Genomic DNA, 26,238 nt, shown 5'->3' with positions numbered 1-26,238 from the left:
GCAGATGTCCAGCAAAATCTTGGTACTCTGTAATTAAGAGCACCTGCCACTTCGCTTGGATGATGCAGCAGCTGCCAAAGTGCCCACACAAGAGCAATATTTCAGATTGCATGTATCCTTGAGAATGGAAATGCTCTTGCAGGAACATGCCAAGAGATGCACTTTGGCTAATGGCCTTTGCATTGTCCCCAGAGTGCTCAGTCTGTGGGAGGATGACAGCAGGAAAGGGGAGGTGTGAGACATGAAAAGGAACAAGCAATAAACATGGAAACTGGGGTGGACTTGGTGGAGCAAGGGGAAAGAGCAAGTTAGAAATTGTTATTCCTGTCACCTCTGCTAGGGCAGGAATAGAGAGAGGATAATAGAGAACTAAAGAGCCAGTGCTCTTTGGTACAGCTGGAGCCGGTGGCTGTTCCTCTCTGTCATCTTCCTTGGGCAATGTAAATGAGGGATGGCACGAGCTTCTGGCAAGCTGCCAGCGAAGCCTTTGGTTAGGCATCCATTTGTTAATGTAATGGTGTCTCCAAGGAAGTGGGTCACATCCCTGTGCCCTTTATTAAATAAAATCAAGTAGAAACTGCCCCGAGAACAAATGGTGGGAAATGCCAGATGAGCCACTGAAGGCAGAGAGCGGATGAGATCACTTTATATGACAGGACTCTCTTTTCCTTGGCACTTCGGTGATCTGCAGCCCTGGCTCCCTGTGGTCCCTCTGTTTCATCAGTGCTTGGTGCCCCATTGCCAGCACATGCCCTGTTGTTCTTGTGAAATGCTGAGTGCGGGAGGGTGAAGGCCTGGCTGCTCAGAGAATCAGGAAACACAGGTTCAGCTGTCTAAGGAGGACAGCAAGCAAGCAGTGCTCTTCTGTGTACTCTTTAGACAACGGGATTAAGACTGTCAGGCTGATTAATGTGATGTTAAGTGAAAGCAGAATTTCCCCTCCCATGGAGAAGCAGGAGAACAGTTAATTGGAGCTCTCTGTTGAAGGCAAATAATTCATGCATGTGTGCCAAATGTTTTTTTTTGCCTTCCCTAAGCTGAGGACTGCCAGCTCCTTACCAAGATCCCAAAGGTCAAGTGTCTACGAAACACCCGGCGAGAAGGTGAGTGTGGAAAGCTTTGTGGGTACAAAGATTTTGCAGATTTTCCCACACGGCCCTGTTTGCTTGCCAGCTGCTTACATGTTGTTTCTTATGGTTACAGTTTGTTCTTTGAGTATAAGAGTTTGGTATCCTAGTTTGGAGGCTCTGTGGAGGGACAACCTGGCTTATCAACTCTCAGGCTTCAGGTGTCTCATTTCATACTTTAAATAATGAGAAGTGGTGTCCAGAGGCCCTGGCTAGAACAAGGACCGCAGTTTAAGATCTTTATGAATATAGACACAGATGTAAGTCTTATCCTTTTAAACTCAGAGTGCAAGATAACAAGCCATCTAGGAGATGTGGAAAAGGGAAAAACAATCATATATCTATCATAAATAGATACAATTAAGGAAAGTTATTTCTCATATATCTCCTGTGTGCATAAATGGTAATGCTGACTTTCCCAGCTGCTCTTCAGTTTGACTCACATGTGCTGGCTTATTTCTAAACCTGTCAGTGCACAGAAAATCTGGAGCGAGGATCTGGAAGGGTAGATGGGAGTCACTGCTCAGTTCACAAAGGGCATCCCAGGTAGTGGGATGGTCTGTAAGAAAGTATGGAAACATCTGAGAGCCAGGTTGACATCTCTGACCGCAGGGCAGAATAAAGGATAAGTGGGAATAAAGCAGATTAGCAGTAAGAAAGGCGACAAGCAGAGAGTAGAGCTTGGTCCCATGGAAGTGGTGAGAGAGGCGGTGAGGTGCTCTGATGGGGGAGACACTGAGCAGGCAGTAGCAAGGTACCTGTGGGGAGGGCTGGATGTGAAGGGGGATGTCATCAAGGCAGGAACCAGACGAAAGCTCTGTGGCGTGGATAGAAGTGACAGGTGAGGTCATTCTTTGTCTGCTGGGAGGGCTCAGCTGGCAGTGTGTCCCGCAGGGGATGCCCTGCTAAAGATGCTCTCTGCTCCTGATGGAGATTTGATATAGGAGAACTACCTGCTCTTCTCCTGTAATGGCCACACAAATGGCCTCCTTTCTGAAGAAGGCTCAGCTGTTTCCCTTCCTAACCTTCCTGCTCCCCTGCTGTCCTTTCCTCATTGTAGGGCTGATTCGCTCTCGGGTGCGAGGAGCTGAAGTGGCTACTGCTGACATCCTCACCTTCTTGGACAGTCACTGTGAAGTCAACAACGAGTGGCTGCAGCCAATGCTTCAGAGAGTGAAAGAGGTGAGCACCATCTCCCCCTCTGGAATGGACGGTGCTGACCTGTCTTGTGCTCGTGGATCCTCTGCCCTCACATGCCATCAGCAGTGCCTGTGAGGACAGCTTTCCCAGGTACTCCTCAGGCAGGCTGTCACAGAGGAAGGTGCAGCCTGAGCTAGATGGGCAAGAGATCCCTGATGGGCTTCTACATTCGCCTGCTAATGTGGCAGGGCAGGAGGTGCTCGGTGATGGGATGCAATGGTGAATGCTCGAACCACTAACTTACACCTCAGGTCTCCTGCAGGTGCTGTGCTTCCTAGTCTTGTCCACCCGTTCATAGGACAGCCACTTCAGCAGCACACACTGTGCAACCTCTCCATGGTTGCCATCTCCCTTCTTGCAGCTGGACCCTACCCTCTGCCTTCTCACTGCCAAAACTTCCCTTCCATTAATGCTCCTGCCGAGCTGCCAACTCACACCACCTGCATGCAGGTGGCTTCCTAGCACAGAGGAGCTGCCTGTGAGTGCAAGAATGTCCCATTGCTGGTTCACTTAGGGAAGGATTGACATGAGGCTGGAAGAATGAAAATGAGACAGGAATGTTAGCAGCTGTCACCCTGACTGCAGTGTAGGGCTTCAGGGGGACACATATGGCTCTGCTGTAAGAGCAAACTGGGGAGAGGTGATGGGAGAAGTCACAGCCATGCTTGCAACCGGCAGGGACTGGTCCCCTCCTTGAAAGGACTATTCCATGTAGTAATGGGCCCCAGGAGAAGGGGTGGAGGCTCTAATGCTGCCTTGTGTTCATGTCTGCTTGGCTTAATATGAAGGAGCAGAAGAAGGTGAAACGTAAGGATTGATGACTTAAAAGCTTCTGCTTTTTATTCCTGCTCAATAAATCCTCCATCTCAGAAGCCCATAAATGTTTACTTTACTACTGCTCTTTAAGTCAAACTGCAGCAGTAGCAGCATAGGGGTCCTTAAGCAGAAAGGACCTCACTAGTTTCTTCAAGGAAGTATGTAAATTGCAAAAGCTTGGGTGCTGACTCCAGTATTATTTAGTGAGCAGATTTCAAGTCAGCCTATTTCTGACCTACTTCCTACATTTCTGATGTGCATCCTAGTTCAGATTTCAGCCTTGCCCTACCCATTCCTAGCATTGGCTGGCTGGAGCAGTGGCTGGAGCACCAGGCTGCTGGATGGGTGCTGGGGGGACTCAAGCTGGGCAGACATACTCTCGCTGTGCAGCCATTGCAGCACGGAGGGGAATAAACATGAATGATAGCTCTCATCGAGGATGTGCCATCCCGGCCAAGTGCACTGCAGCAGGAAAAACTATTGCAAGACACAAAATGAAGGTTTGATAGGAAAGGCATGGAGACTGGCAGCTGTCTGACAACAAGATGCTGTTTCTGGCATTGCCAGCTTTCTGTTTCATCATATATTTCAGCTATCACAAGACTGTCTTTAATGCCCTGTCTCATCACATTGAAAAATTGTTATAATCTCAACCTCTACTTAATAAAAGAATTGCAAAGGAAAACTGTGAATATCTATACCCCTTATTGCCAATAAAGTACCCCCAATATCTTAATATTATAATATTATGTTTTTTTCAGTTTGCACTATGAATCTTAAGTGTGGGGTCTTGATTCATAGTACTTGTTAGGAAGATGCTTTATTAATGGGTTGATCATTTCTAGGCTGATGGTAATGAGTTAATTCAAGGATGGCTGAGCAGAAAGTATGCTGTCAGTAGATATCAAAAACAAGCACAAAACCTTTGGGACAGTGATTCATGCCCTATGACTTGGGCAGGAAATAAAGAGCTGTTTCTTAGCAGCACTCCTGGGTGTTGGGGTCCCAGGCTCCATTTCCCACATCCATAGCGTGCAGCTGGCTAATACCCACCATCTCCATGTTTGGATGTAGTGGCCATGGATCCCTTGTCAGCTACCAGAACTGTACTGGAGAAGCCAGGCAAAGATTTACATGTGCAGCTTTGTGTTTTCTCATCACTGGCAGCTTTGCCAGACATTCAAGAAAAGCCTGACTTTTTTTTCCCCCTTTCTCTCTCCCCCTCAGGATTATACCCGAGTGGTGAGTCCAATCATTGATGTTATCAGCCTGGATAATTTTGCCTACCTGGCAGCATCAGCAGATCTGAGGGGAGGTGGGTATAATGAATGGCTTGTGTCAGTTAGGCCTGAGGGATGGTGCATGAAAAATAATGGATGTTCTCTTCAGTTTTCTAAGAAAACAGTGATGATCTTCCCTGATGGATTCTCTGTCCTCTTTTTCCTGCAACTTGCAAAGTCAGATCTTCTGCAGAGTTAAAACAAAACCTAGCTAGTGTTTTCCTCTTGAGCTTGCATCACTGTCACAACATTTCGCAATTTCAGGGCTTGGTTAACTGATTAAACGTATCACCATGCCCTCCCTACACTACATGTATACTGGAGTCTGACAGGCACTTCCCCATGCTGCTCCTACCTGCCAGCCTATCTCATGGCATCTTCTGAAAAGCATTTTCACCTCTCTCCTGGTAGCTGAACCCTCTTGCAGCTGTTCCCGTGGTCACCCGCAGTGCCTGATGCTCTTCTTCCTCTTCTATGGCTGGGGTTTACTGCTGCACTGCTTGCCTGCCAAAGGCTACTCGTTCTGTGTCTACCCGTAACAATGGTATAATGTCAGTGACTGTGCTGTGCTCAGCTATCCACTGCAGGCCAACTATAAACAAATGGTAGTCCTGAAGAGGTGATGGTTACAATGATCTGCAGGCCTTTGTTCTCAGAATACATCACATCCTACAAAGTCCTTTGATTAAAGCCTCATAACTTTGGCATACAGGGAAGTGTAAGGCAGACTGGCCAAAATGCAATTACATCTCACACTGACAACACTGTCCTGAAGATACAGAGTGGAATTGAGCAGAGGTCTGTAATGCTAAGGAATGAGGATGCCAAGACAGAAGCTGGTGACTTCTTAGCTACATTAGGATAGACTTGCCATTTTGGGTAGACCATGAGGGAGGTCAGGGAAGGAAAGTAGGGATAGCCTGTGACAAAAAGGGGGAGACTATCACTGAAAAACAATAACAAAACCTATTTGACATGTTTTTTTCCTTCTCAGGGTTTGACTGGAGCCTTCACTTTAAGTGGGAGCAGATTCCTATAGAGCAGAAGATGTCCAGAACAGACCCAACTCAGTCTATAAGGTAGCTGTCTCTGATGGACTGTGTACGGTCCTCCGAATGCCTTTACTAAGCCTCTACCTGTATGGAAAGGGGTGTACAGGGACTGCCTTGCTGAGGATGAAGTTCCAGAGTGTTCACTTGATGATGACAAACTCTTCGTGTTACTTTCTGAATGCATTGAGTTCTATACCCTAATTCTGAGAGTATTACTCCCTGAATATTGTAAGAATAGCAATTATATACTATCATAGGCTTGTAGGCATGCCACCTCTACAAGCCACCTCTTCTTCTGTATGTCTGGTTTTTGTGGTCTCACTCAACACTCTGAATGCCTCAGAAATCCCTTTGGGGCTTTTTAATTACTTCCGTCTTCCAGGTGAAGAATTAAGGAATGAAGCAGCTAAACAGTCACCCAGGAAGTGTAAAGCAGACCTGGAAACTGAATCTTGCCTAGTAATTTAGGCACAGAATTATCCTCCTCTCCTAAATATGCGTTCCATAGACAAAACAGACTCTCTTGGCTGGAACAGTTATTGCCAGCCTTGCTGCTGTGTACACAGCTCTGAGGAATGTAGAATGTGACAAATTCTGATGTAAAAAGTCACAATGCTTGTCTGTATAGGCAGACAGGTCTCTATTTGTAATATAAAAGTACCATTCAGTTCCTCTGTGTAATTTGTGAGCCTCTGTTGTACTCCAGAAGCAACCAGTTTGCTAGCAGCAGAGCAGTACATTCAGCAAAGTCTCTCACACCGTGTCTACTTGGTGAACACAGTCATCAGACAGTGTCCCTGTCATTCCTTCACGCTGTGCATATTTGTATAAATGCAAAAGACACAGAATTACTCATGTAGTGCTTGCAGGACCATCTAACAAAGGCAGGAGGATGATCTAGTAAGGGGGATCTCAGAAGCCTGCTGCAGGTTCATGTCCCACCTCTACTATTTTTCTCTTTTAAATGAGGTACAATTTGTCAGGCCTTGACAAATTGTCTCCTCTCTAAAATGAAGATGGTGGTGCTACATATATGTGTGATTATTTTGTGGGGGCTTGTGTTTTCTTTTCCAGAACCCCTGTCATAGCAGGAGGCATCTTTGTGATTGACAAGTCCTGGTTTAACCACCTGGGAAAATACGATACTCAAATGGACATCTGGGGAGGAGAAAATTTTGGTAAGTTTAGGGTGTTTCAGGGGAATGACACACTAACGCAGAACCACTTCCCAGTCTTCGTCGTCTACCAGAACTCTCCTTTTGAGAGAACTGATCTGCATGTCAGTGTAAGGCTAGGGACATGGTCAGGTAATCCCCGTGTCAGTCAGAATTGATTCAGCTTTGTGCAAGGTAAAATGGAGGCTTTTTGCAATCAGGGCTATCACTCTCTTACAGTAGTGCTTCCACAGTACAAGTAAGAAAGAGGAACCTCCTGATGTTGAAATTGTTGCTTGGTTTTGGAGAATATTCCCCCTGTCCTTCACATGACAGTCTGTGTTGCCCCAGCTCTGAAGTGGACAGTCACTCCTACGCTCTCTTCTTATACCTGTTTCTCATTCCCAGATAAGTCTGAGTTGCTTTCCCAGCTTGATAGGTCAGAAGGATGTTTTTCCTAATCAAACAAGCCTCTTTGTAAGTGGAATTTGGGTACAAATAGATTCAGAATGCAAACATTTAGAAGCAGACTAGGGCACCACAAACATCTGAGGAATCCAGAGGCCCAGCGTAGTCTGTCCATTGAAGTGCTGTTATCTTACAGGCCATGGTGCTGAAACCTATCTCCTTGCACTTAATGGTGGCACAGATATTCCAAGCATCTCTCTTTGCCCCATGTGAAGGGATGCTGCAATGTCACCAAGTGTTAGTGACAAAAGGTAGAAGAGTATTGAAAAGAGGTTCACAGAGACCTGAAGTATTTGGGGCATTCATTTAGAAATGATACAGGTGGAACTGAAGAGATAAAAGTCTTACTCTGTTTTGCAGTCAACTTAAACAGACTTTTCTGTAGCTAACGCTGCCAAAAATATTATTCTGTTTCTACAGTTTCCATAAATGTCACAGATTTGTAAATAAATCCCTTTAAAGAAGAATTTATATGGTGTTTTCTAGCACCTGGAGGACCAATTAGAAAGCAGGAAATAGTCAGGAAGAGGCAACTTTTGTTTCTCTGAACACAGCTGGGAGAGCTGCCTCTTTCTGAAATGCTCCCTGAAAGCAGGAAGTAATATTTTTGGCTGATAACAGAATATCAAGGGACCACTTTTTTAAAACAAAGTATCTAATAATCTAATATCTAATAACGAGTGCTTATGTTCTCTGTTTTCTGAGGTCTTGCTTCAGTTTTATGAAATTAAAAAGAGATATTAAATGGGGCTTGCACTGGGATCTCAGCAGTGCTAGTAGCATCAGCTAAGCACTGTAGGCAGAAGTAACAAGCAGCCTTTACCTAGGCATGAAGATCCCCTCTCCTGTGTCCCTCAGACTCCTCTGCATAGCCAAACTCAGCTCCTTGCTGTCACTAGCCCTGCTCCAGTTGCAGAGCTAGCCACTTGGTTGTCCTGCCAGACTCTGAGCTGCAGCTGTGTAAAAGCTGTAAACCCTGAAGATGGAGAAAGAATATTTCTTTAAGCTTTCGGTTGTCTGCCTCTGCCCACCTAGGAGCCCAGTGTTGTTGTTTGGTACATATGTCAGTAGTTTGATGCTAAGCAGAGCTCTCTGCCGTAAGTGGCAGTAAATTACCCGCACACCCACAGCCCTTCTTGCACGCAGAGCTGATCAAAACCTCCACAGAACTGTTTCATTCTTCAGATTGCTTTTGTAAAGCCTGCCAGTGGCTGGGTCAGGCTGTGTTGCACTGGGCCAGGTGTACAGGGCTTGCCAGTTTTGCCTCGTGTGGTTTCCCTGTAAATTTGTTGTCTCCCATCACTTGTCTCTTATCCTGCACCTCCACTCTTCACTTAAGAGGGCAAAGCTAACTGCACAATGCTGTGTTTAATGGGGCCTGTCCCTGAGCTGTGTTGCCACACTACCACTGTGATGATGGCAATGGGAAGGTATTCTGAAAACAAAACAGACTACTTTTCTTTTTTGAAGCTAACTTTTGTTCAGCTCTTCAGCATAATGTGAACCAACAAATCAGCCCATGGCTTCTACATCAAGCCTATTGCTGTTGCATGGCAGAGGGGTAGAAACCAACCTGTATTAGACAACAAAAAGTATTAATTTTCCTTGAAGTATTCAGAATGGTTCATCTACCCTCTTAAAAAAAAAGTTTTGCATACGTAATTGAAAATTAGATTTTGTGATAAAGGAAAAATGTTGATAATGTTCTGAAACACTATTTTTACTACTAATTACAATTCTGAGTGGAAAGAAACTGTTTGGATAAGGTCACCATTTGCAGGTGACATGGGAGAGTGGTTCTGGGGTGAGACGGGCCATTCCTTACCCATGAAGGCCATTTCTAATAAACTACTTCTTTGAAACCTTTTTCTTGTGAGGAAGCAGGAGAAGAGAATGTATGGGAAGGGCACAGAGCCAGACAAGCTCTATGCACACAGCAGGTACGCAGAAATGATCAGGCAGCAATTACCAGCTGCCTAAATATCCTTCCAGCTGTATGTGAGCTGGTAAACCCCTTTTCTTTCCACTGTGATGGGGAAAAGCCACAGTGATTAAGTAATTTAAAACACATATGGACTAGGTCACGTCCTGGAAAATATACAGTAAAAAGTTCTCCTATGCTTTCCATCAGAGGATGGAGGAAAGTCCTTAATAAGCTATGTTTGATCCCCATTTTCTCTTCTGTGCCCAAAATTTGCATTCTTTCACCCCTTCTTTAACCAATTCTGTCATTTACAAACCTGGACATGCAGTCTATCTGTGTGCCTAAGATATCAATATGGCATGAGGAATCCTCCCTTGGGAAAGGGACATCACTTTCAGTTACACATGCTAGATTGAGAGTTTTGTTTTTGTTATGGGCCAGAGTGAGTCAGAACCTCATTCCAGGAGAGCAAATGCCAGCTGGCCACACCACCAGACAGAAACCTATGTCTTGGCCTTTTTTTTTGTTTTTAAAGCCCTTTCTCTCTTCGAAGCTGGAACTCCCTGTTGAAGAGACTGAAAATAATAAGCTCTAGGAAAGAATCAGGGAGAGACAAGAGCTAGTAAGAAATGCCACAAAATACGGTCTAATAAAATGGCTTTTTAGTTAGAAGCTAGATTAAATACACCATCTTCCCTCCCCAAAACACACTGTTTAAACAACCTTTCCCAGGAGCTGGAGAGGAAAGCTATGGAGTACAATGAAGGTTGGGAAGATGTTAGTGTGTGTACATGCTTTGAAACAACCATTAGATCTGGATACATAATTTCTTTTTTAATTTCTAAACATCAGAGCCCCATAATTCAGACATTACTGGAGGGAGATCCCAGCTGAGTAAAGTTTTTGAAGTAATCAGTCTACACAATCTGAAGCCCTTTTGGTAAGGACTGCCAAACTACCCAGCTGATTTTCTTTTTCCTTCTTCCTTCTCTTCTCACCGCCACATGAAACCCGAGTGGAAAACCCCTCCGGTGTGGCAGTGCTTAAACTTGTGAGGACAGACCTGTAAGCTTGAGTGAGGTCACATCTCTTCTGTGATGCAAATAAGCGCCTGTACATCAAAGCTCCATGTTCTTCTAATCCTTTAACAAAATGTTGAATTTAGCTTCAGGACCAGCTGTATTTATTCAAGTAGCAGGGTTCTCTCCATATTTTTATAGTCACACTATTAGACTGATTTCTGCTTTCAGTAGCTCCCCCTGCAGAGGCAATTGGCGACAAACTGTAATGCAGAAATCCACTTTTTTTTTTTTTTTAAATTAACAGAGCCAAGCAGAACAAGAACAACAAGATATTGTAGGATGGATAACATGGAGGTATGAGGGAGAGGACTTTGCTCTAGACATTGACTTGCTTCCTATGCCCTCATCTTATTCTTTTTGCTTGTCTCCTAAACTCCCTTTCTTCCTCACATGATTTGCTTTACACGGTGAATTCTTCCTTTTTTCTTCCATTCATGTGCGGGGCTGGAGAGTTACAGAAGTCCAAAACAAGGTGGGTGTGATCTCAGTCTGTTGCCAAATGCCATCCTGAAGGCCTGACAGCAACCACAAGGACCTGGTCAAAGGGAAGCGTGTCTCACTGAAATGCTCGGGGGACAAAAGAGAGGAGTGGGACTTGGAGGAGGCTAGGAAGTCTCTGAGCCACAAGGGTTGCCTCCATTTTAACAAAGGGAGGACAGTTTTTCCACTCTCACCATGGCATTGCTTTTCCTGGTTTTGCTGTTGCAGGCAATACATCTAGAGCAGAGGGGCACGGTTTTCAGGCACACTGCTGAAGTTGCCCTTCTTGGAAATGCTGCCAATCTGCCTGCAGCTGTATGACTCTCGGGGTCTCTTCCAGAGCTCTCTTTCCGAGTGTGGATGTGTGGTGGCAGCTTGGAGATCGTTCCCTGCAGTCGAGTGGGACACGTGTTCAGGAAGCGCCATCCCTATGACTTCCCTGAGGGCAATGCACTGACTTACATCAAGTAGGTGTTGGGTAGTTCCTGATAGCAGCCATGTCACCTTGATGTTGGGCATGTCTAAATAAGCCTGAATGCTTTGTTGTCTTTCTGCCTGATGACAGAGAACAGCTTGTGGCTGAGCATCTGTTCTCAAGGGAAGGATGAGTTGCTGTTTTCTGTGAACAAAACCTGTTCCCTTCTCTGTTGTTTGTATTAGTGCATCTTGTTCTTCCTCAGTCTGCAATGGAGAGGGGGAAGCAGTACCCCAGAGAGAGACCCTGGCTATTCTTGGATATTGCCCTATGACATGTGCCTGTGTACCAACAGTCCTTAGTCATCTCTGTTATCTCTGAGCTGCTTTTGAGTCCAGAGATACTACTGAGCTATATGTGCTCTGAGACAAGCCCTAAGGACAACTTCCACTGCAGGACAGATGGGAAGAGAAAAAAGATGAGACAAAGTGCTTCACAATGAGAGCAGTTAAGCACTGGCGCAGCGCCCCAGAGAGGTGGTGAAATCTTCATCCTTGGAGATTTCAAAACTCAAACCACACAAGACCCTGAACAATACGACCTAACCTGAAGCTAGCCTGCTTTGGGCAGGAGGTTGGACCAGGTGATAGCTAGAGGTGCTTTCCAAGCTGAATTATTCCATGGCATTATTCTAATCTGGGGAAAGGGATACTGTAAAGCAGGGTGACGGTGACAGTCAGTCCATCCAGGTGTCTCTGCAGAGGGAGCATGTGTGAAAAAATCATGGTAAACTATGGCTCGTAAAATTTTAACTTATGAACTGAAGCATGCTTGTAAGACTTTGTAGACTTAACACATTCAGTCTATATCCATCCATACTGCCCACTGTGTTTCATGTTTGGGACTGTCCCCAGCTCCCTCCTGGCAGACAGGCCTTGGGTCTACCCACCCAGTGCTTGCTTGCTGGGAAGGCACGTTCTCCAGCAGCACTCAGCAAAGCATCTCATCCCCATGCAGGAACACCAAGCGCACAGCAGAGGTGTGGATGGATGAATACAAGCAGTACTACTATGAGGCCCGGCCATCTGCCATTGGGAAGTCATTTGGGAGGTAAGCCGCCCCCAAACCTCGGTCGGAGGACTCTGGTAAGCCCCTTGTTAGCAAGAAATAGTTTTGGATCTTCTCTGGACCTAAGTGTAGGAAACAGAGATGCTCTGAATGGCTGGCTTGCCAGGGACATTGCAGCTTGAGTGTCTGGCTAATAAGGTTTGCTTCTAATTCACTTTATTTTTCCCCCAGTAAACCTGCATAAATCATTTGTTAGAAGAAGGCCAAAGGAATCTGTAATGAAATTAAAAGGCCAGACATTTTAAGTGGATAGATAAGAATATTTTCTAACACAGCATGTATCTGCTCTGGAAATGTGAGCTATGCAGTTACTAAAGCTTGATCCAAAGTTCCTGTGCAGATGCAGAATCCTGGGGCAAGCACGGCTAGCTGGCACATGGGGCAGGTTGCACTTGCTGCACTCCCCTCTTTCCTGATGAGTGAATGGGTGGTTTGCCTGGTTTGTAGGGCAGGAGAGAGCATGGCCAATGGTGAGACATCTTATTTAGAAACACAGTCTGGTTGTGACTCCTCTCCAGCACCTGCTGAGCCCACTTCGGTGCAGAATTGTGCTCCTTACAGCACCTTTGCTACAGCTGTCTCCAGGCCACATGGGATTCGCTCTTATGGGCATTCTTTGTGACCCAGAAATCAGTGATGGACACCAAAACCTGGAAAGAGGAGAGAGCTTGCTCTCTGTGCTAGCAAACCCCTATAACTCCCAAGTAAATGTACAAAATCCCAGGAGTGGTGTATATCTGTGGGTTATATCTGCCTGGGAACAAGTGGCTATTGTATCAGCTTAAGGAGTTGGCAAATGTGGTTGTATCTCAAATGTGTAGCTACATGCACTGGGTAATGATGCATCTCCTGCTTATTTGATGACAAGCAGGTTTGGTCTGACCCCCACACGCTTTTTTGTTGTACATCATGCTTTATTATCATGATATATTACGTATTTTTGTACAAATAGCTTTGCCTACCTAATTTATCTGTCTTTGAGTTAACTGCAGCAGCTGGGCTGGGGCCAAATAGCAAGTAACCCTGCTGCTTGTGAAGGAAACCAGACTATTGCATGTTGGACATGGATATATTGCTAATGTATTTTAGGGCCAAAGCCTGCAGTTCTTGTCCACACAGACTTACTAGTGGCTTTACTGGCAGCATTGGCTGAATAAGAGCTGGAGCAGAGCTGTAGGATTTGATTTCAGGCGATTTCCTGACCTGTAGTAACAGCCCTGTGAACCTGCATTAAATCTAGATTTTAGAATGCAAATGGCTATGACACCATCACTGTCAACTGGGCCTAAAATGGACCCTCCTTCCCCACAATTTTAATGTGAATATAGGATCTAAGTACATTTTCCTGAGGTATGGGCAGTACAGTGGCCTCTGTGGGCTGAGTGTGGCAAGGAGCATGGGTACAGCTGAAAGTCCTTCCCAACAGACAAATGTAGTGGTATAGCTTGAAGAGGAGAGTCCCTAGTGTTACTGCTCAGTAGGACTGCTTGAGGGAAGAAGTCCTCTTCTTCAGCCAGCTAAAGCCACGCAAATCAGCAGTGGGAGGACTGCTGCAGCAGACAGTTACCGGGATGCTGAATTAATTTTCCCTTAGACTCCTTCCCTTCCCAAAACTGAATAAGAACAAATAATTTTGTTCTTTAGGTCTGAAACCCAAACTAAGCCTAGAGCTGCTGCCATGTTCCCTCACCTCTGGCACACACAGATTAACCATTTGGATATACCTGAGCACCAACAGTTTCTAGGCCTTTTCAGGAGCTGATGGTTGTGCAAGTTTCATGGTATGCCTCTACAGGGGCACCCAGAGGCAGAAACACTTGTGTGGTCCTACAGTAGTTTTTCTGCAATGTGTTATTTAACACTGTAGGACCTGGGCCCTGCCATTGTTCTGAGCCAAAGGAAGTCCAAGAATTGCTCTCTGAAGGTGTTCCTGTCTTCCTTTTCTACTTCCTGCCACTTGGCTCTGTCCTCCTTTTCACCTCAGGTCACTCCTAGTGCTCTGAACCCAGCAACAACTAGGTGGGAGAATGAGTAAGGGGGAAAAGGCCTATAGTCTCCCTCAAACCTCCTGGCTGATCTTCATTGCTCCCCTCCCTCCTGTTCACTGCCTTATCCTCAACAACCTGCCTGTGTTTCCAGTGTTGCAGACCGAGTGGAACAGCGACGCAAACTGAACTGTAAATCCTTCCAGTGGTATCTGGAGAACGTCTACCCTGAGCTCAAGTGAGTCAGTTCTCCGCTTGTAGAAATCTGTGAAGGATCTGGGAGGTGGGTCACATCAAGAAGCTGAGCCTTGGCAGCAGCATGCAAAAGAGAGACTTATGCCTGGAAAAGGTTTTCCTCTGTTCTTCTTTTTGGTGAGAAACCTCCTGTGATTTCCTGGCTTGTATCATCACAACAACTCTGCAAAAGGTTTGTTGCTCCTGCCGCTGGGAGCCCTCTGCTCTGCCCCGTACAGCTGTCCCTCAGATATGTGCAACAGTGGTGTTTCGGAGTTGCAGGGTGTAGACAAGTGCCAGAGCATCCCTCCCTGTTAACACTTGGTCTCTGCCTGTTGGATGCTCTGCCTGGAGGTAGCTGAGCCAAGTAGAGCTGGACAGCCTCAGTGCAGAGGTGTGGGTGGTTCAGAGAAAGCCCCGGTGAATGGCAGAACCAGCTGTACCTGTGGCTTCCCCTGCCCCGAGTCAGGATGCAGGAGTGCTGTGGCATTGCTCTGCTGGGAGGTAGCCTGGGTAGAGCTGTGTTGTTAGCACTTGCTAGCTAACACACCCTGGCAACACATCTTTACATCTCATCAAGCAAAGTGTGTAGCTAACATGGGTCAAGGCTAAAACATCCAGCTGTAGTCTGGCCTTGACAGATCCTTCCTGTATTACTACCAATGAGACAGTGAGTATGTGCTAGCACTGGGGGAAAGACTCTGGAAAAGGGGGAGGCAGAAGCAACATAAATCAGTGTCGATACGGCTTTTTACTGGCAATGGCCTCTTTCAGAAGAGACATCACACTGAACTGCTTGGGGTGCACCTAAAGCACCTTATGCTTTCTGAAACAAAAGGGTACCAGTCCTCTGACCAAGTTCTCCACTGACTTTTGCCTCCTCCAGACATAGCTAGCACGGTATTGTTCATTTTCTGTCAAATAAAGGGGACTATATTTCAGTAAGGGGCCAGTTACGGCCTTCTAAATGTGTGTGCGCTTTGGACTTTTCTGTGTATGAAGTGCCATACAACTGTCATTTTACTTCAAGGGTTCCTGAAAAGGAGCTGATTCCAGGAATAATTAAACAAGGAGGAAACTGCCTGGAGTCTCGGGCACAAGATACCACAGGGAATACATTGACTGGCATGGGAATCTGTAAAGGAACAGTGAACAATCCACCTGTCACTCAGGTAAAGCAGGCTTCAGTTTGGTGCTTTGCTCCTGCTTCTGCCCTTTTTATTACCAGTGAATGAAAAAGCATCTCTGGCCTTGGTGGGTTTATACAGAGGTGAATGAAGGAAGAATTTGGCCCCATTAATGATTTCAACAGTAAAAGAAGCTGTGCCCATCTCTTAGAGCGCTGTTGGCTCAACAGACCCAGCAGTCAGGCATAGCATGGGAAGGTTTTCATCACTCAAAGGCAACAGGTAGCTCTTGAATGCTCAGGGGTGTGACTAGTCTGTGCAGTAGGCGTGCAACCAGGGTTTGAGTCATGTAGCTGTTCCCACTCAGACAGTTGCTTGGGTGTGCTGTGCTTCATAGTCCAACCCATGAGAACCGGTCCTGGGGTGTGCTTGGCTAGTACCTTGGCACGTGGGTAAGAGATTTTCCCAGGATCAGAAATGTTCCTCGGTCTGCCAGTTCAGCTGTATGTGCAGATGGCTTGAATTGTGCTGGTTTACAGATGCATTTCAGTATAAAGCCCAAATAGAGCTTAAATAGCCAAGACCCCAGCTGCAGTAATTTGGTGCAGCTCTCCTAACTGCAGTGGAGCTGTGCTGGTTTATACCAGCTGAGGATCTGCACTCAGCCTCTTCTTTTGGTGACCAGAAGCAGCAGGGAAGGAGCTTGAGAAAGTTAAGGGTCATAGTAGGATATTTTATGCCAGAAAATACATATTCACATCTGTTAACTCTAGGAAACCAATTTACAGCCAGTGTTCAACATGCCATTTTATCTGACTCATTGTTCCATGTCATTACTGCTTGAAATCTCTGAAACTTATTGCATTTTGTATTTCTTCCTTGGGGAAGGTATAATAATAATAGTTGATTGGGTCAGGTATCCATCTAGTGAGAGGAGGGAAAAATGAAGTGGCTTGTGCTTTATATGTGCTGGTGATATATGTTAGTCCATGGATATACTTACATGTGTTTTGCTTCACTTGACAATGTATAGGTCCCAGATACCTGTTACAGAACATGTCTGCTATGTAAAATATGCAGAAGCAGTTGCATGTATGTAAATCAGGGGTCAGGGGCCTCCCTGCTTTGTAGACCTGAATCTGTAAAGCTGCAGAGCAGGGAGTTGCATGGGATCCAAGGTTAATCAGACAGCTCAGGTGGTCAGGGAGCCAGCTGCAGGCTTTGAAATAGTCATGATACACCAAGCCGAGCATAAACTTCTGATCAGGCGAAGATTGCTGCCATAGTGTTCCCAGGGAGCCTTTGGTAAGAGTGGAACAAAGGGTACCAGTTTTTGAAATACCTGATAGAAAAACTCTTTCTCCCTCATCTGATCACCATTATGATCCTAATGGAACCTTTCTTTTTCTTATGCCAAAGGAGTGGGTATTCAGTGACCCTCTAATTAGACAGCAGGACAAGTGTCTTTCAATTACCTCCTTCTCTACTGGCTCCCAAATCACCCTGGAAGCCTGCAATCAAAAAGATGGCAGACAGGTAGGTAACTGCACCTGTTTTTCATCCCTCCATTGCCACATACCAGTATACCTACATCAGTGCAGCCTGCAGGGGTGAACCTGGTGTTATCAAAGCCCTTTCCATGTTCTGTATCTCCCTCTCTGGTGCGTTTCATAAGCTCAGATGTATGAGATTGCCTGCAACCAAAGTGGGGAGCACAGACCACACTAGTGTGTGGGTGTCTGCTCTGCCTGGGCCCTCGGCAGCATGGTTAGCTCCAGCTCAGTAGCACCCTGACCTTGCTCCTTGGATACATTTATGTTCAGCCGGATCAGTGCACGGATGGAGCATAGCATCAGAGAGGGGTAGATAAGCAGCAAATGCTTTGAGATACCCGAGGGAAGGGTGGTGTGTGCTATCGTTTGTTCACTTATTTAGAAGTGAGAACTGTGTTCTTTGTGCTGTCTTTGGACATGTGAACAGACCTTTAAAACTGAGTGTATGCAACTCATTTGAGAAATACCAACTGACATAAAGCACCGTATGTTCCACCCAAACTGCTCCCTGAGGAAAAATATGCAGCAGCAGTGTTCCCAACAAAATGCAGTGTTCCCAACAAAATGCAGCTCTGTGACTCTTAATGCTGTTTCCAAGATGTGCATCCCTGATCTGTCAGGACACATAAGTCATTTTGCCTTACAGCACAAGGTAAGAGATGGCCTCTGCAATGGCCAGGGTGCCCTCACAGAGATGTGATGTGCCTTTCTATGAGAACTGGGCAAAACACAACAGGTGACAGCGCAGCACTGGCAGACAGTGGACTGGGCTTGTTTCATCCCTAGTTCCTGTGCTTCCCTCTACACCAAGACAGAGCACATTTTCTGTCATCTAAGGCTATGCTGGCTCTGTGTTTTCTGACACATCTATTGTTTTGATAGCCCAAAGGTAGGAGATGGCTCAGCTTGATAGCAGTCCTCAGCAGCATCCTCTTTTGTCAGTACAATTAGTTCTTCCTGAAAGAAAGCACTGAAATCCAGTCTTGCCCATTTATGGAAAGCCTGTGTAGACTTTCCTCTGGAGGGTTGGTTAATGCAGAAATGTCTTGAAGAGTTCCCATCGTGAATATGCTGGGAAAACTCTGAGTTCGGATTAGCCTTGCAAGGATATCCCAGGTGGGGTGTGCTTGCCTGCTCCTTTTTCTTGTTGGTAATCACTCACCCCCTTGCTGTGTAATTAGGTCACTTAGCTTCCCCTTAGGTGCCTTGCAGCATTTTCCTCCCTGGCCGCAGAGAGGACTCTAGAAGCTGCCAAAATCAGCTGTCTTTCCCCGCCTCCCCTGTCATGGAAGGACAAGGGTCCCCTGAAGGGGGGTGGAGTGCAAGCCCTATTAGCCAGAAGAGAGATTAATCCACACTAACACAAGCATGCTCATTCTGCTGCTGGAATAGGATTTATTGAGCCTTGATGTGTTGATAATATACAGGCTTATTATAAAGACATGCACACGCACTTAAGGATGTGAACTGTTGTTTTCCATTACCTTATGTGAACAAACTGCACTTAAATCAAAGACTTGACCTAGCAGATGATTTAGCCAACGGACTGTAAGCGAGGATTTTGTTTAAGCACTTCAAATAATTAGAGACTGATTTGAATCACAGCTGCCATTCCAAACCACCTTGTGGCTGAAGGGATGAGGGGGGGATGAGGTGGGAGAAGTGCATTTGAATTTTTAATCTAATTTGGGTTGAAATGCTCTGAAATGTTGGGGGGTTTTTTGGAAGTTCCAGACTCCCATTTCAGATTTCTACTTATAAAGCCAGTTCTACTTGCAGTGCTCAAATTTGTTGTGTTCTTGGGGAATGTCGTTATGGTCCCTTCCTTCTATAAACACAACAGTAATTGTTATTAATACTGGCATTGGATTTTAATTAGCTCAAAGTTAGTTATCTTTGCAAACTATCCCATTCCCTCTCCTCCATTTCTTTTCTAGAGGGGCCACCTGCATCTAATGCAATGTTTTCTGCTTACTTTGGGAACTGACTCTTTCTCTGCTGGGTCCTAGCTAGAGTGGAAAGTGAAGCTTTCAACTTTTATGGGGGTCATCTGAGAAGTGTATGTCTGCCTGACAAAGCATGTTTCTGGCAACAGAGAGCCAAGACAGAGACGGAGTCTTGTTCTTCATGGGTTGGCAGCTTGCAGAACCTCCTGCCTAGGATGTCACCCGGCCCCACCTCCTGATATTTGGGAGGTTGAGTTTCAAGGAGATGGCCACTGCTGTAGAAACTTTAAAGTGCAAAATGAAAGAGCAAAGCTGGAGGGAACAAACTCCCTCAGTTGTCCTACAACTTGCCTGCCTCCCCAGTGGGTATTCACAGCCCAAAGTGTGAGTGCTGGGGGGAGAGCAGTGTTTTCAAACTATGCATGGGTGTAGCCACTCCTCAGTTCAAGCAGGCTTCTCAGAAAGTCAGAGGGACTGAGTGGGAGTGGAAGAAGGGAAGCTGAGCTACTTCAGAGAGGTGGAAGTGGCAAGCAAGAGCCCTGAGCAGGTGGTCTGAGTGGAAGGGGGTGAGCCTGGGCAACGTGCATCACACATACAATATCTTAAGAGGAGACGGCGGTATGATGAAAGCCCAGCTTTGAAGATCTCTGGTGTCGCTGTCATCAGAGGTCTGTGGTGGAAGACATTTGGACTTTTCTGGATCTAGACTTCATGTCTATGTCTGAGTGATGCAAAAGCAAGATTTCTGACAAAAGATGGGGCACATGATGGCTTCATTTTTTAGTGTCACCAGAGCAGATTAGTTAGATCCTTATGACAGCAGCATACAGCTCCTAAAGTTGCTTTCTGCTTTCAAACATACTGAATCTGTGCCCGTGCTACACAGCTGTTGTGCATTAAGCATGTCCACAGGGCAGATAAATTCATTGTTATTTTTAAGTGCTAACAACAGTCCATCCAACATATATGTAATACTCTAGTGGAGGCTTTACAGTGTTACGAGGTGTATCGAGAGTATTAATTCAAAATAAGTCTAGAACTTTGCAAGTAGGAGGATACGAGACAATGGTCAAAATTTAGATGGCTTTTGGTTCTGTCATACTATTCTCCCTTGGGTTGAAAGGAACCAGGAACAAAATCTATTTGGCACCATGATCCTGTTGATCATTCAAAAGCAACAGCTGGCACTGGTAGCAGAAGACCAGCCAAGAGTTATTCTGCATAATCAGAACTCGATTTCAAACCAGATGGATGTTATCCATAATGTTATTTGGAGAATAGCATTTTTTAGTTGAATGCACAATAAATTATTGCCTTTAGCTTTGGTTTTGGCTCTGACTGATGGTGGGAGTGGCATTTTAATTTGTGTTATAGTGAGGACAAATAGAAGGCAAAGTGAGAGTCAGACACTAAAACAAGAGAATGAAAATGAGAAACACTGGCATGGTATTTCCCAACAGAACAAGAAGCATGCTGAGAAATCCTATTAAACAGCCATATTTCATTAAAATGTGCTGGAGGAATGTGACCCCAGCCTGAAAATGAGGACACTAAGTTTTCTTGTGAGACAAACAGTATTTGAAGTCCTGTGTGCCTTTGGACATGATTGGGAAATTTTTCCCACCTTGCTTCTCAGTGTATCATACTGCCCAAAGTGCAGACAAGTGCAACTTTATATAGACTATTGGCAAAGAGAAGGAGTGAAAACCTGTCTGTTCTGGAAGCACCTGACTTTTGATTACCCTGAAAAATTACACTAGTGTAAACACTTTCAGCTCTTGTATATATTGGGTAGAAGAGGACTGGCTATCTGACTTTTCTCTCAGTAATTGCACATGGAGTGCTTCTATCCAGTCACCTCAAAGTGCTTTACAATGATAGATAATACAGATGGAGAGGGAGCTTTACAAAAAAGTAGCGAAATTTTTTGTCAACATTGGGAAAGAGGATCAAGACACAATATTTCAAAGAAAATACGGATTCTTATTTTTCCATCTCCACTCCAAACCTGCTGTGACCAGTAAACTGTATTATGTCCATCTGCACAAGAAAGGGAGACCAAGGAAGATTTTCAAGCCAAAATTTTTCAGATTATGCAATGCTTACATCTTCCAAAAGCTTTCCTTCAAAGTACAGGCCAGTCATAATGTCTGGGTGTTGGAGAGGAGAGGACTCCCTATAATGTTTGGCTGTGTATGCAGGAGGTGTTTGGTCTGTTTGGGTTTTTTTCCTAATGATGGGCATTATCACTGTCATTTACAAGTTACCTGTCCAGGCTCCTCTTGTGGTCTGTGAAGAAAGCTGGGACCTCCCAGAAGGTGCTTGTACCTTGGACTCCTCCATCACTATGTCACCAGGTGACTAGTTTAGACTAGCTGCCCAGCTCTGAGGTGGCTAATGGTGAGAGACGAGCATCCTATCTCCTGTTTCCACCCATTCTTACTGCCCACCCTCCTCAAGGGTCTGAGATATGATGTGTCCCTACAGGATTAGGTGTTGGGCTGTCCTTGGTAATCCTGTGGTCTGGCAGTCAGGCAGGAGGGTCTTGTGAAAGGTTCAGGTGAAGTCAGGGGGGTTACTCTGGTATCTCACGGAGGGTAGCTAAGCACAGTTTCTGACCAGAAAGGGTAGAATCCATCATTCTGAAAATACCACTTCCATGTGAGATGAGGAGCCCTGCTTTGGCTTTTACTGTCAGTATGCTTTATAATGGCTCCATGCACGGCACATCCCTGCAGCCCAGATGAGCCTTATATTCAACTCTATCACCGTTTCAGCATTTTTCCTCCCCCTTGCCCCACTTTCTGTTGAACGTAGGGATCTGGGGTGACTTGAAATGCTGGGCTTTACAGTGGTGTGATTCACTGAGAAGCTGATTGATTTGGTGTAGTTTGTTAGCAGCAGAAAGTGTGCTCTGGTGAGTGTTTGCTGGTGTCCTGCTGTGTCTGTTGCTGTAGACTCTCCCTACAGATATCACAGTGGGTACCTGCTCAGCGTGGAGAGATGACACAGCAGCGGGTCTCTGATCTGGAGGAATAACATGAGCAAGCCTCCCAGTGCTGCTAGTTTTCTTCTGAACGGCTAGCGGGGAGAAGGAAACTGGTGTCTCTTGGTAACTGCCCTTGTCCTCCATCTCAAATCTCAGAACAGCATACTCCTTTACAGCAGGGTCTTGTGGTGAGGTGTGGGGCATGTGGGAGAGACAGCTGGCGCGCATTCTCTAACACATGCACAGAGGAAGGCAAAGGAGGAGGCTGGGAATTCACAAGTACAGAGAGGCAGGAGGAGGATGGAGGGCAAGGAAAATTTTCCTTTTACACAGTAGGTGTGTTTTGGAGAAGGTCAAGAGGCTCTTCACTGAAGTCTGTGTGACCTTGGGAAACAGTTGTGGCAAGGCCGTTGCACAGAGATCACACCAGCTAGGCACAGTGTGCTGCTTTCCAGGGGAGAAGACCTCCTGCTTGCCACTCCATCATTACAGCTGCTGCTTTATGGTATTAACTCTTCCTCAGCTGTTTGCAGGGAGACTGCTGCCAGATGAGAGCCAGGTGGCTCTGGGACTTGTGTAGGCATTGGGTTGCAGCAGCTGGTGAGGGCAGTGCAGTGCACAGACTGCATTGTATCTTCCTCTCCATCATCACTACATTCCTCTGCCCCCTTGCCTATTAGAATCAGCTTCTTCCTGCTGCACAAACAGCTCTCCTTTAGTGGTATCCTGTCAGTCAGGGCTAGCAGTGCTGGCAAAGGGATCCTGCCTCTGGTATTTAGTCTTGAAGGAATATGTGATACAGGAGCAACAGATTACTCTGGGCTTTGCAACTGCCCTGCCCTCCAAGAAACATAACCAGCACACAGATTTGGAGGAGAGCTGCCAGCAATATGTGAACGTAACTGGATGTCTTAAACCACACAGCATGTGGCAATGTTTGCTGTGTTACCCAAGAACTAAAATGTTGGTAGGTTTTGACACTGTCTGGAAATCACAGGAATTTTATTCCATTTGCGTATCATTTCTGCAACAGCCTTGAGGTCCATCAGTGCTGTCAAGCTGTTTCTTTTTCTTCATCAGTCTCATGGGTTAGCCAAAACATCCTCATAGTATTCCTAAGTTGTTTATTGACTGATCACCCGGACCCTAATTCTAACTGGGTCATCTGTGTGACTGAAAAGAGTGATGAGAAAATCCCTGGAGCACTCAATCCAGTAACCAGCTGTGCCCCACTGGAGGAAAATGGCACAGCCTCACCTGGGAGATCCCAAGTCTACAGACTCATTTCTACTTTTTTTCTCTACTGTATCAGCCACAGTGGTCCCAGTTCTTTCCAGCAGGGTTGGAAGGTACAGCTCTTTCCCAGCAGAATTTGCAATTCAACGTTAGGTCATATGTTTTCTTTCCTGGAAAGCAGCACAACTGAAGTGGACCTTCAGGAAAGGGTCGCATGTAGAACCTTGTGGATATGCTCCCAGCAGACCCAGAGGGCAGCGCTGCAGAAAGCAGAGTACCATGTACTGAGAAGCTGTCAAATGGACACTTATAAACGGAAATTGTTGGCAGGACAGATAAGATTACGAAGAAGAGCTAGCTGAGAAGGGTGTGGACCTATGAAGAGCTTTCAATGTAGTGATGATAAAAATCTTGAATGCAATGAGAGGAGAGATGAGGAGACATGGAAGAGAGATAGATACAATCTAGTCAAGCAGCAAGAAGTGTGATTTTTGCTTTCTGTGGATGCATTGCTTTACATGTTGGGAAAGCTTTCAATGATTTGCTTTCTATGGATTGGAAAGAAACCATAGAAGGGTTTCAGGTTTTGACAGGTATGTGGATGCCTAGAGATGCAGGACAAAGAATGGCAGAGAAATTGTGAATATAATATGCTTTTGAAAATGCCACTAGTTGCTGGTTTTTGTGTTGCTTGCCTTCTAGATGCTTCTGAATATCTAGCACTATAATTCAGCTAAACTCAAACTCCAGGTGTCGGTAATAGAGGAAACCAGACCTTTGGAGATGCTGCCCATACACAGATTTTCAGTCTCCCCAGTTGTTGGGGTTTACTTGAGGTTTATGCTCAACCTTTATCCTCCAGCTTGGAGGCACAGTTCCCTGGTGAAATGGAAGTAAGGGCATGTTTCTTCTCTGTCTTCTCACAGAAGTGGAAGATGAAAGGCAGTTTCATTCAACACTTTGTCAGCGGTCTCTGCCTGGAAAACCAGACTGGGAGAGTGGTGACCAACCCTTGCCAAGCAGATGTACCTGGCCAACAGTGGGAGCTGCTACAAGCAACATGATGGTAGCACAGAGATCTCCTTGTTTCTTTGTGCATGAGACTTTGGGAACAGAGGGGGATCGGGAAGGGAGGAATGGTTTTGTATGTCTGACCCTAAATGTTTTCATTGTGCCCATCTGCAAGCCACCATTTCAGCTGAGCACTTGGTGTTTTTGAGCTTTTCAGAGAAGCAGCTGGGGGTGAGAGGGGGATGAGGAGAGTTGTTGAAATCTTCCCATCTGTGGTTTTAAGTTCTCCTTTGTAGCTGTTGTCTGTGCACAGCTGCACCCAGAGAGTGGGGAGGACCCAGTCCAATACTCGGAGTGGCCAGAACTGCCTTGCAGCTCTCCCCATCCATTCCTTTCTCTGCATCCAGAGTCCATGACCTTCAGTCCAACGGCTTAAACGATGCTTATACAAACATTGGTAGCTCTTTGGCTTCCCTGGCTTTTCACTCTAACATCATGCATCATTTATGCATGTGTGTCTCCTAGTGAGGACTGGCCAGAATAAGAGTCATCATGATGAGTGGAGGGGCTGGAAAGGAACTAGCAGACCCTGGGGGCAGGTTTGTAACCTCTTTGTGGTGGGCCCATTCCTTCCTCTGCCTGCAGTAGCTGCCCTACAGCCAAATGGGCTGAGGTTGGGAAATGGGGCACAATGCTGACAAGATTGCTGGAGGAGGGACAATCTGTTTTAGCAGCGTAACCAGGGATCGTTTTGCGGACTATACCCTGTTGAATTCTTGCTTCCAGTTTTTTTACGGGTGGAAGGCCAGCCCTGCCTCTGTGAGTGATCCAAGCCTGCAGGCAGCCCAGCTGGACCTGCGTTCAGGGTACCACACTCCTGCGGAGCTGATCAGAGACAGGTGCCGACACTTTGGGATGCTGGAGAAGCTGGGACCATTCTCTGGCTGCTCTTCCTGGTGCTACCAGACACTGCCCGCTGCACCCCACACCAAAGGTGATGCACAGAGCTGTGTGGGCAGTGCACACTGACAGTGCCACTGCACTTGGCTCAGGCCTGTAGCAGAAGCCCACCCAGTTGCCCACTGCGAGAGGCAGAAGGGGACAGCCCCTAGGTCATCGCAGGCTTCCTGCTGCTGGCTGGGCAGGAGCACAGCCCTCTTGCTGGCTCTCTGGCTCTTCGTGGCCCTTGTGAACACAGCCCGGCATGACAAGCCACCCAATCCCTTTCCCCCTCTCTTTCAGAAAGAGGAGGCGAAAAGGCCTGGGGCAGCTCCACTTGCGACACCCAGCTCTCCTCCCGGTGGGCATCTTGGGGAGGTTAGCTGGTGAAGCTGAAACTGCTCCCTGCACAAATGCTGCCACAGTACAGGCCTGCCGTGAGACATCTCTCCTTCGTGTTCTGGAAATAGTGAAGACAACTGGTGTCTCTAGCTAGCATCCCAATCCTGCTCCCAGTTACCAGTCAGCTGTAGCTGGGTGTGGGTTTTCAGACCTGCCAGGGGAAGCTTACCTATTCAAATAAAAAAAAAAATCCCCACGGTATTACCTTTTCCTACTAGATCTGTTAATTTTTCCTCTTGGAGCTAGGTTTTGTAAACCAGCCCTCCTCTCCAAGAGCCTGGCAGGGGAACCGGATGGTGGGGCCACCTTCAGTAGCCAATTGCTTGCCTGGATCCTTTCTGATCTGGGGTAAAAGAAACAGGATGTTCATTTGGATTCTGAACAGCTGGCTGCTTTTGATTGTGCTTGTGTCCCTTTCCAATTCTTTCTCCCACCTTGCTATTAGCCCACATAGTTGACAAAAGAACAGATACTGTTCTTCATATGTTGCATGTGCTCAAAAGTGCTTATGTGAGAACGGGACGATTTGTTTTCTGTTCTTGGTTCTTTTATTTAAAAAATTAGATCAGCCAGGTGGCAGGAGCTCTTTTCCTGGTTCTCCCTTCACGGACATCAGCTCACCATCTCAACACTGATTAACCATATGAATGACCTGCCTGCACTGTGAAAATTCAGGAGACAGTTCCCTTT

The 26,238-nt window shown here is 46.1% G+C and overlaps 1 protein-coding gene across 1 annotated transcript in view; it reads left to right on the top strand.

Annotated features, from left to right (window-relative positions):
- GALNT16 (polypeptide N-acetylgalactosaminyltransferase 16) overlaps nucleotides 1-24,260 on the top strand; it is a 73,391-nt gene extending 49,131 nt beyond the window's left edge. The window contains exons 7-17 of the mRNA XM_075712241.1: nucleotides 1,038-1,103; nucleotides 2,188-2,309; nucleotides 4,371-4,458; nucleotides 5,418-5,502; nucleotides 6,550-6,653; nucleotides 10,924-11,050; nucleotides 12,016-12,108; nucleotides 14,266-14,349; nucleotides 15,376-15,517; nucleotides 16,892-17,008; nucleotides 24,123-24,260. Of these exons, the coding sequence (XP_075568356.1) occupies nucleotides 1,038-1,103; nucleotides 2,188-2,309; nucleotides 4,371-4,458; nucleotides 5,418-5,502; nucleotides 6,550-6,653; nucleotides 10,924-11,050; nucleotides 12,016-12,108; nucleotides 14,266-14,349; nucleotides 15,376-15,517; nucleotides 16,892-17,008; nucleotides 24,123-24,260 (1,166 nt within the window). The remainder of the gene's footprint in view (nucleotides 1-1,037; nucleotides 1,104-2,187; nucleotides 2,310-4,370; nucleotides 4,459-5,417; nucleotides 5,503-6,549; nucleotides 6,654-10,923; nucleotides 11,051-12,015; nucleotides 12,109-14,265; nucleotides 14,350-15,375; nucleotides 15,518-16,891; nucleotides 17,009-24,122) is intronic.
- Nucleotides 24,261-26,238: the final 1,978 nt, after the last annotated feature.

Source organism: Pelecanus crispus, chromosome 6 (assembly GCF_030463565.1).
Source record: "Pelecanus crispus isolate bPelCri1 chromosome 6, bPelCri1.pri, whole genome shotgun sequence".
Lineage (NCBI taxonomy): Eukaryota > Metazoa > Chordata > Aves > Pelecaniformes > Pelecanidae > Pelecanus > Pelecanus crispus.
This window is presented reverse-complemented; position numbering and strand designations above follow the sequence as displayed.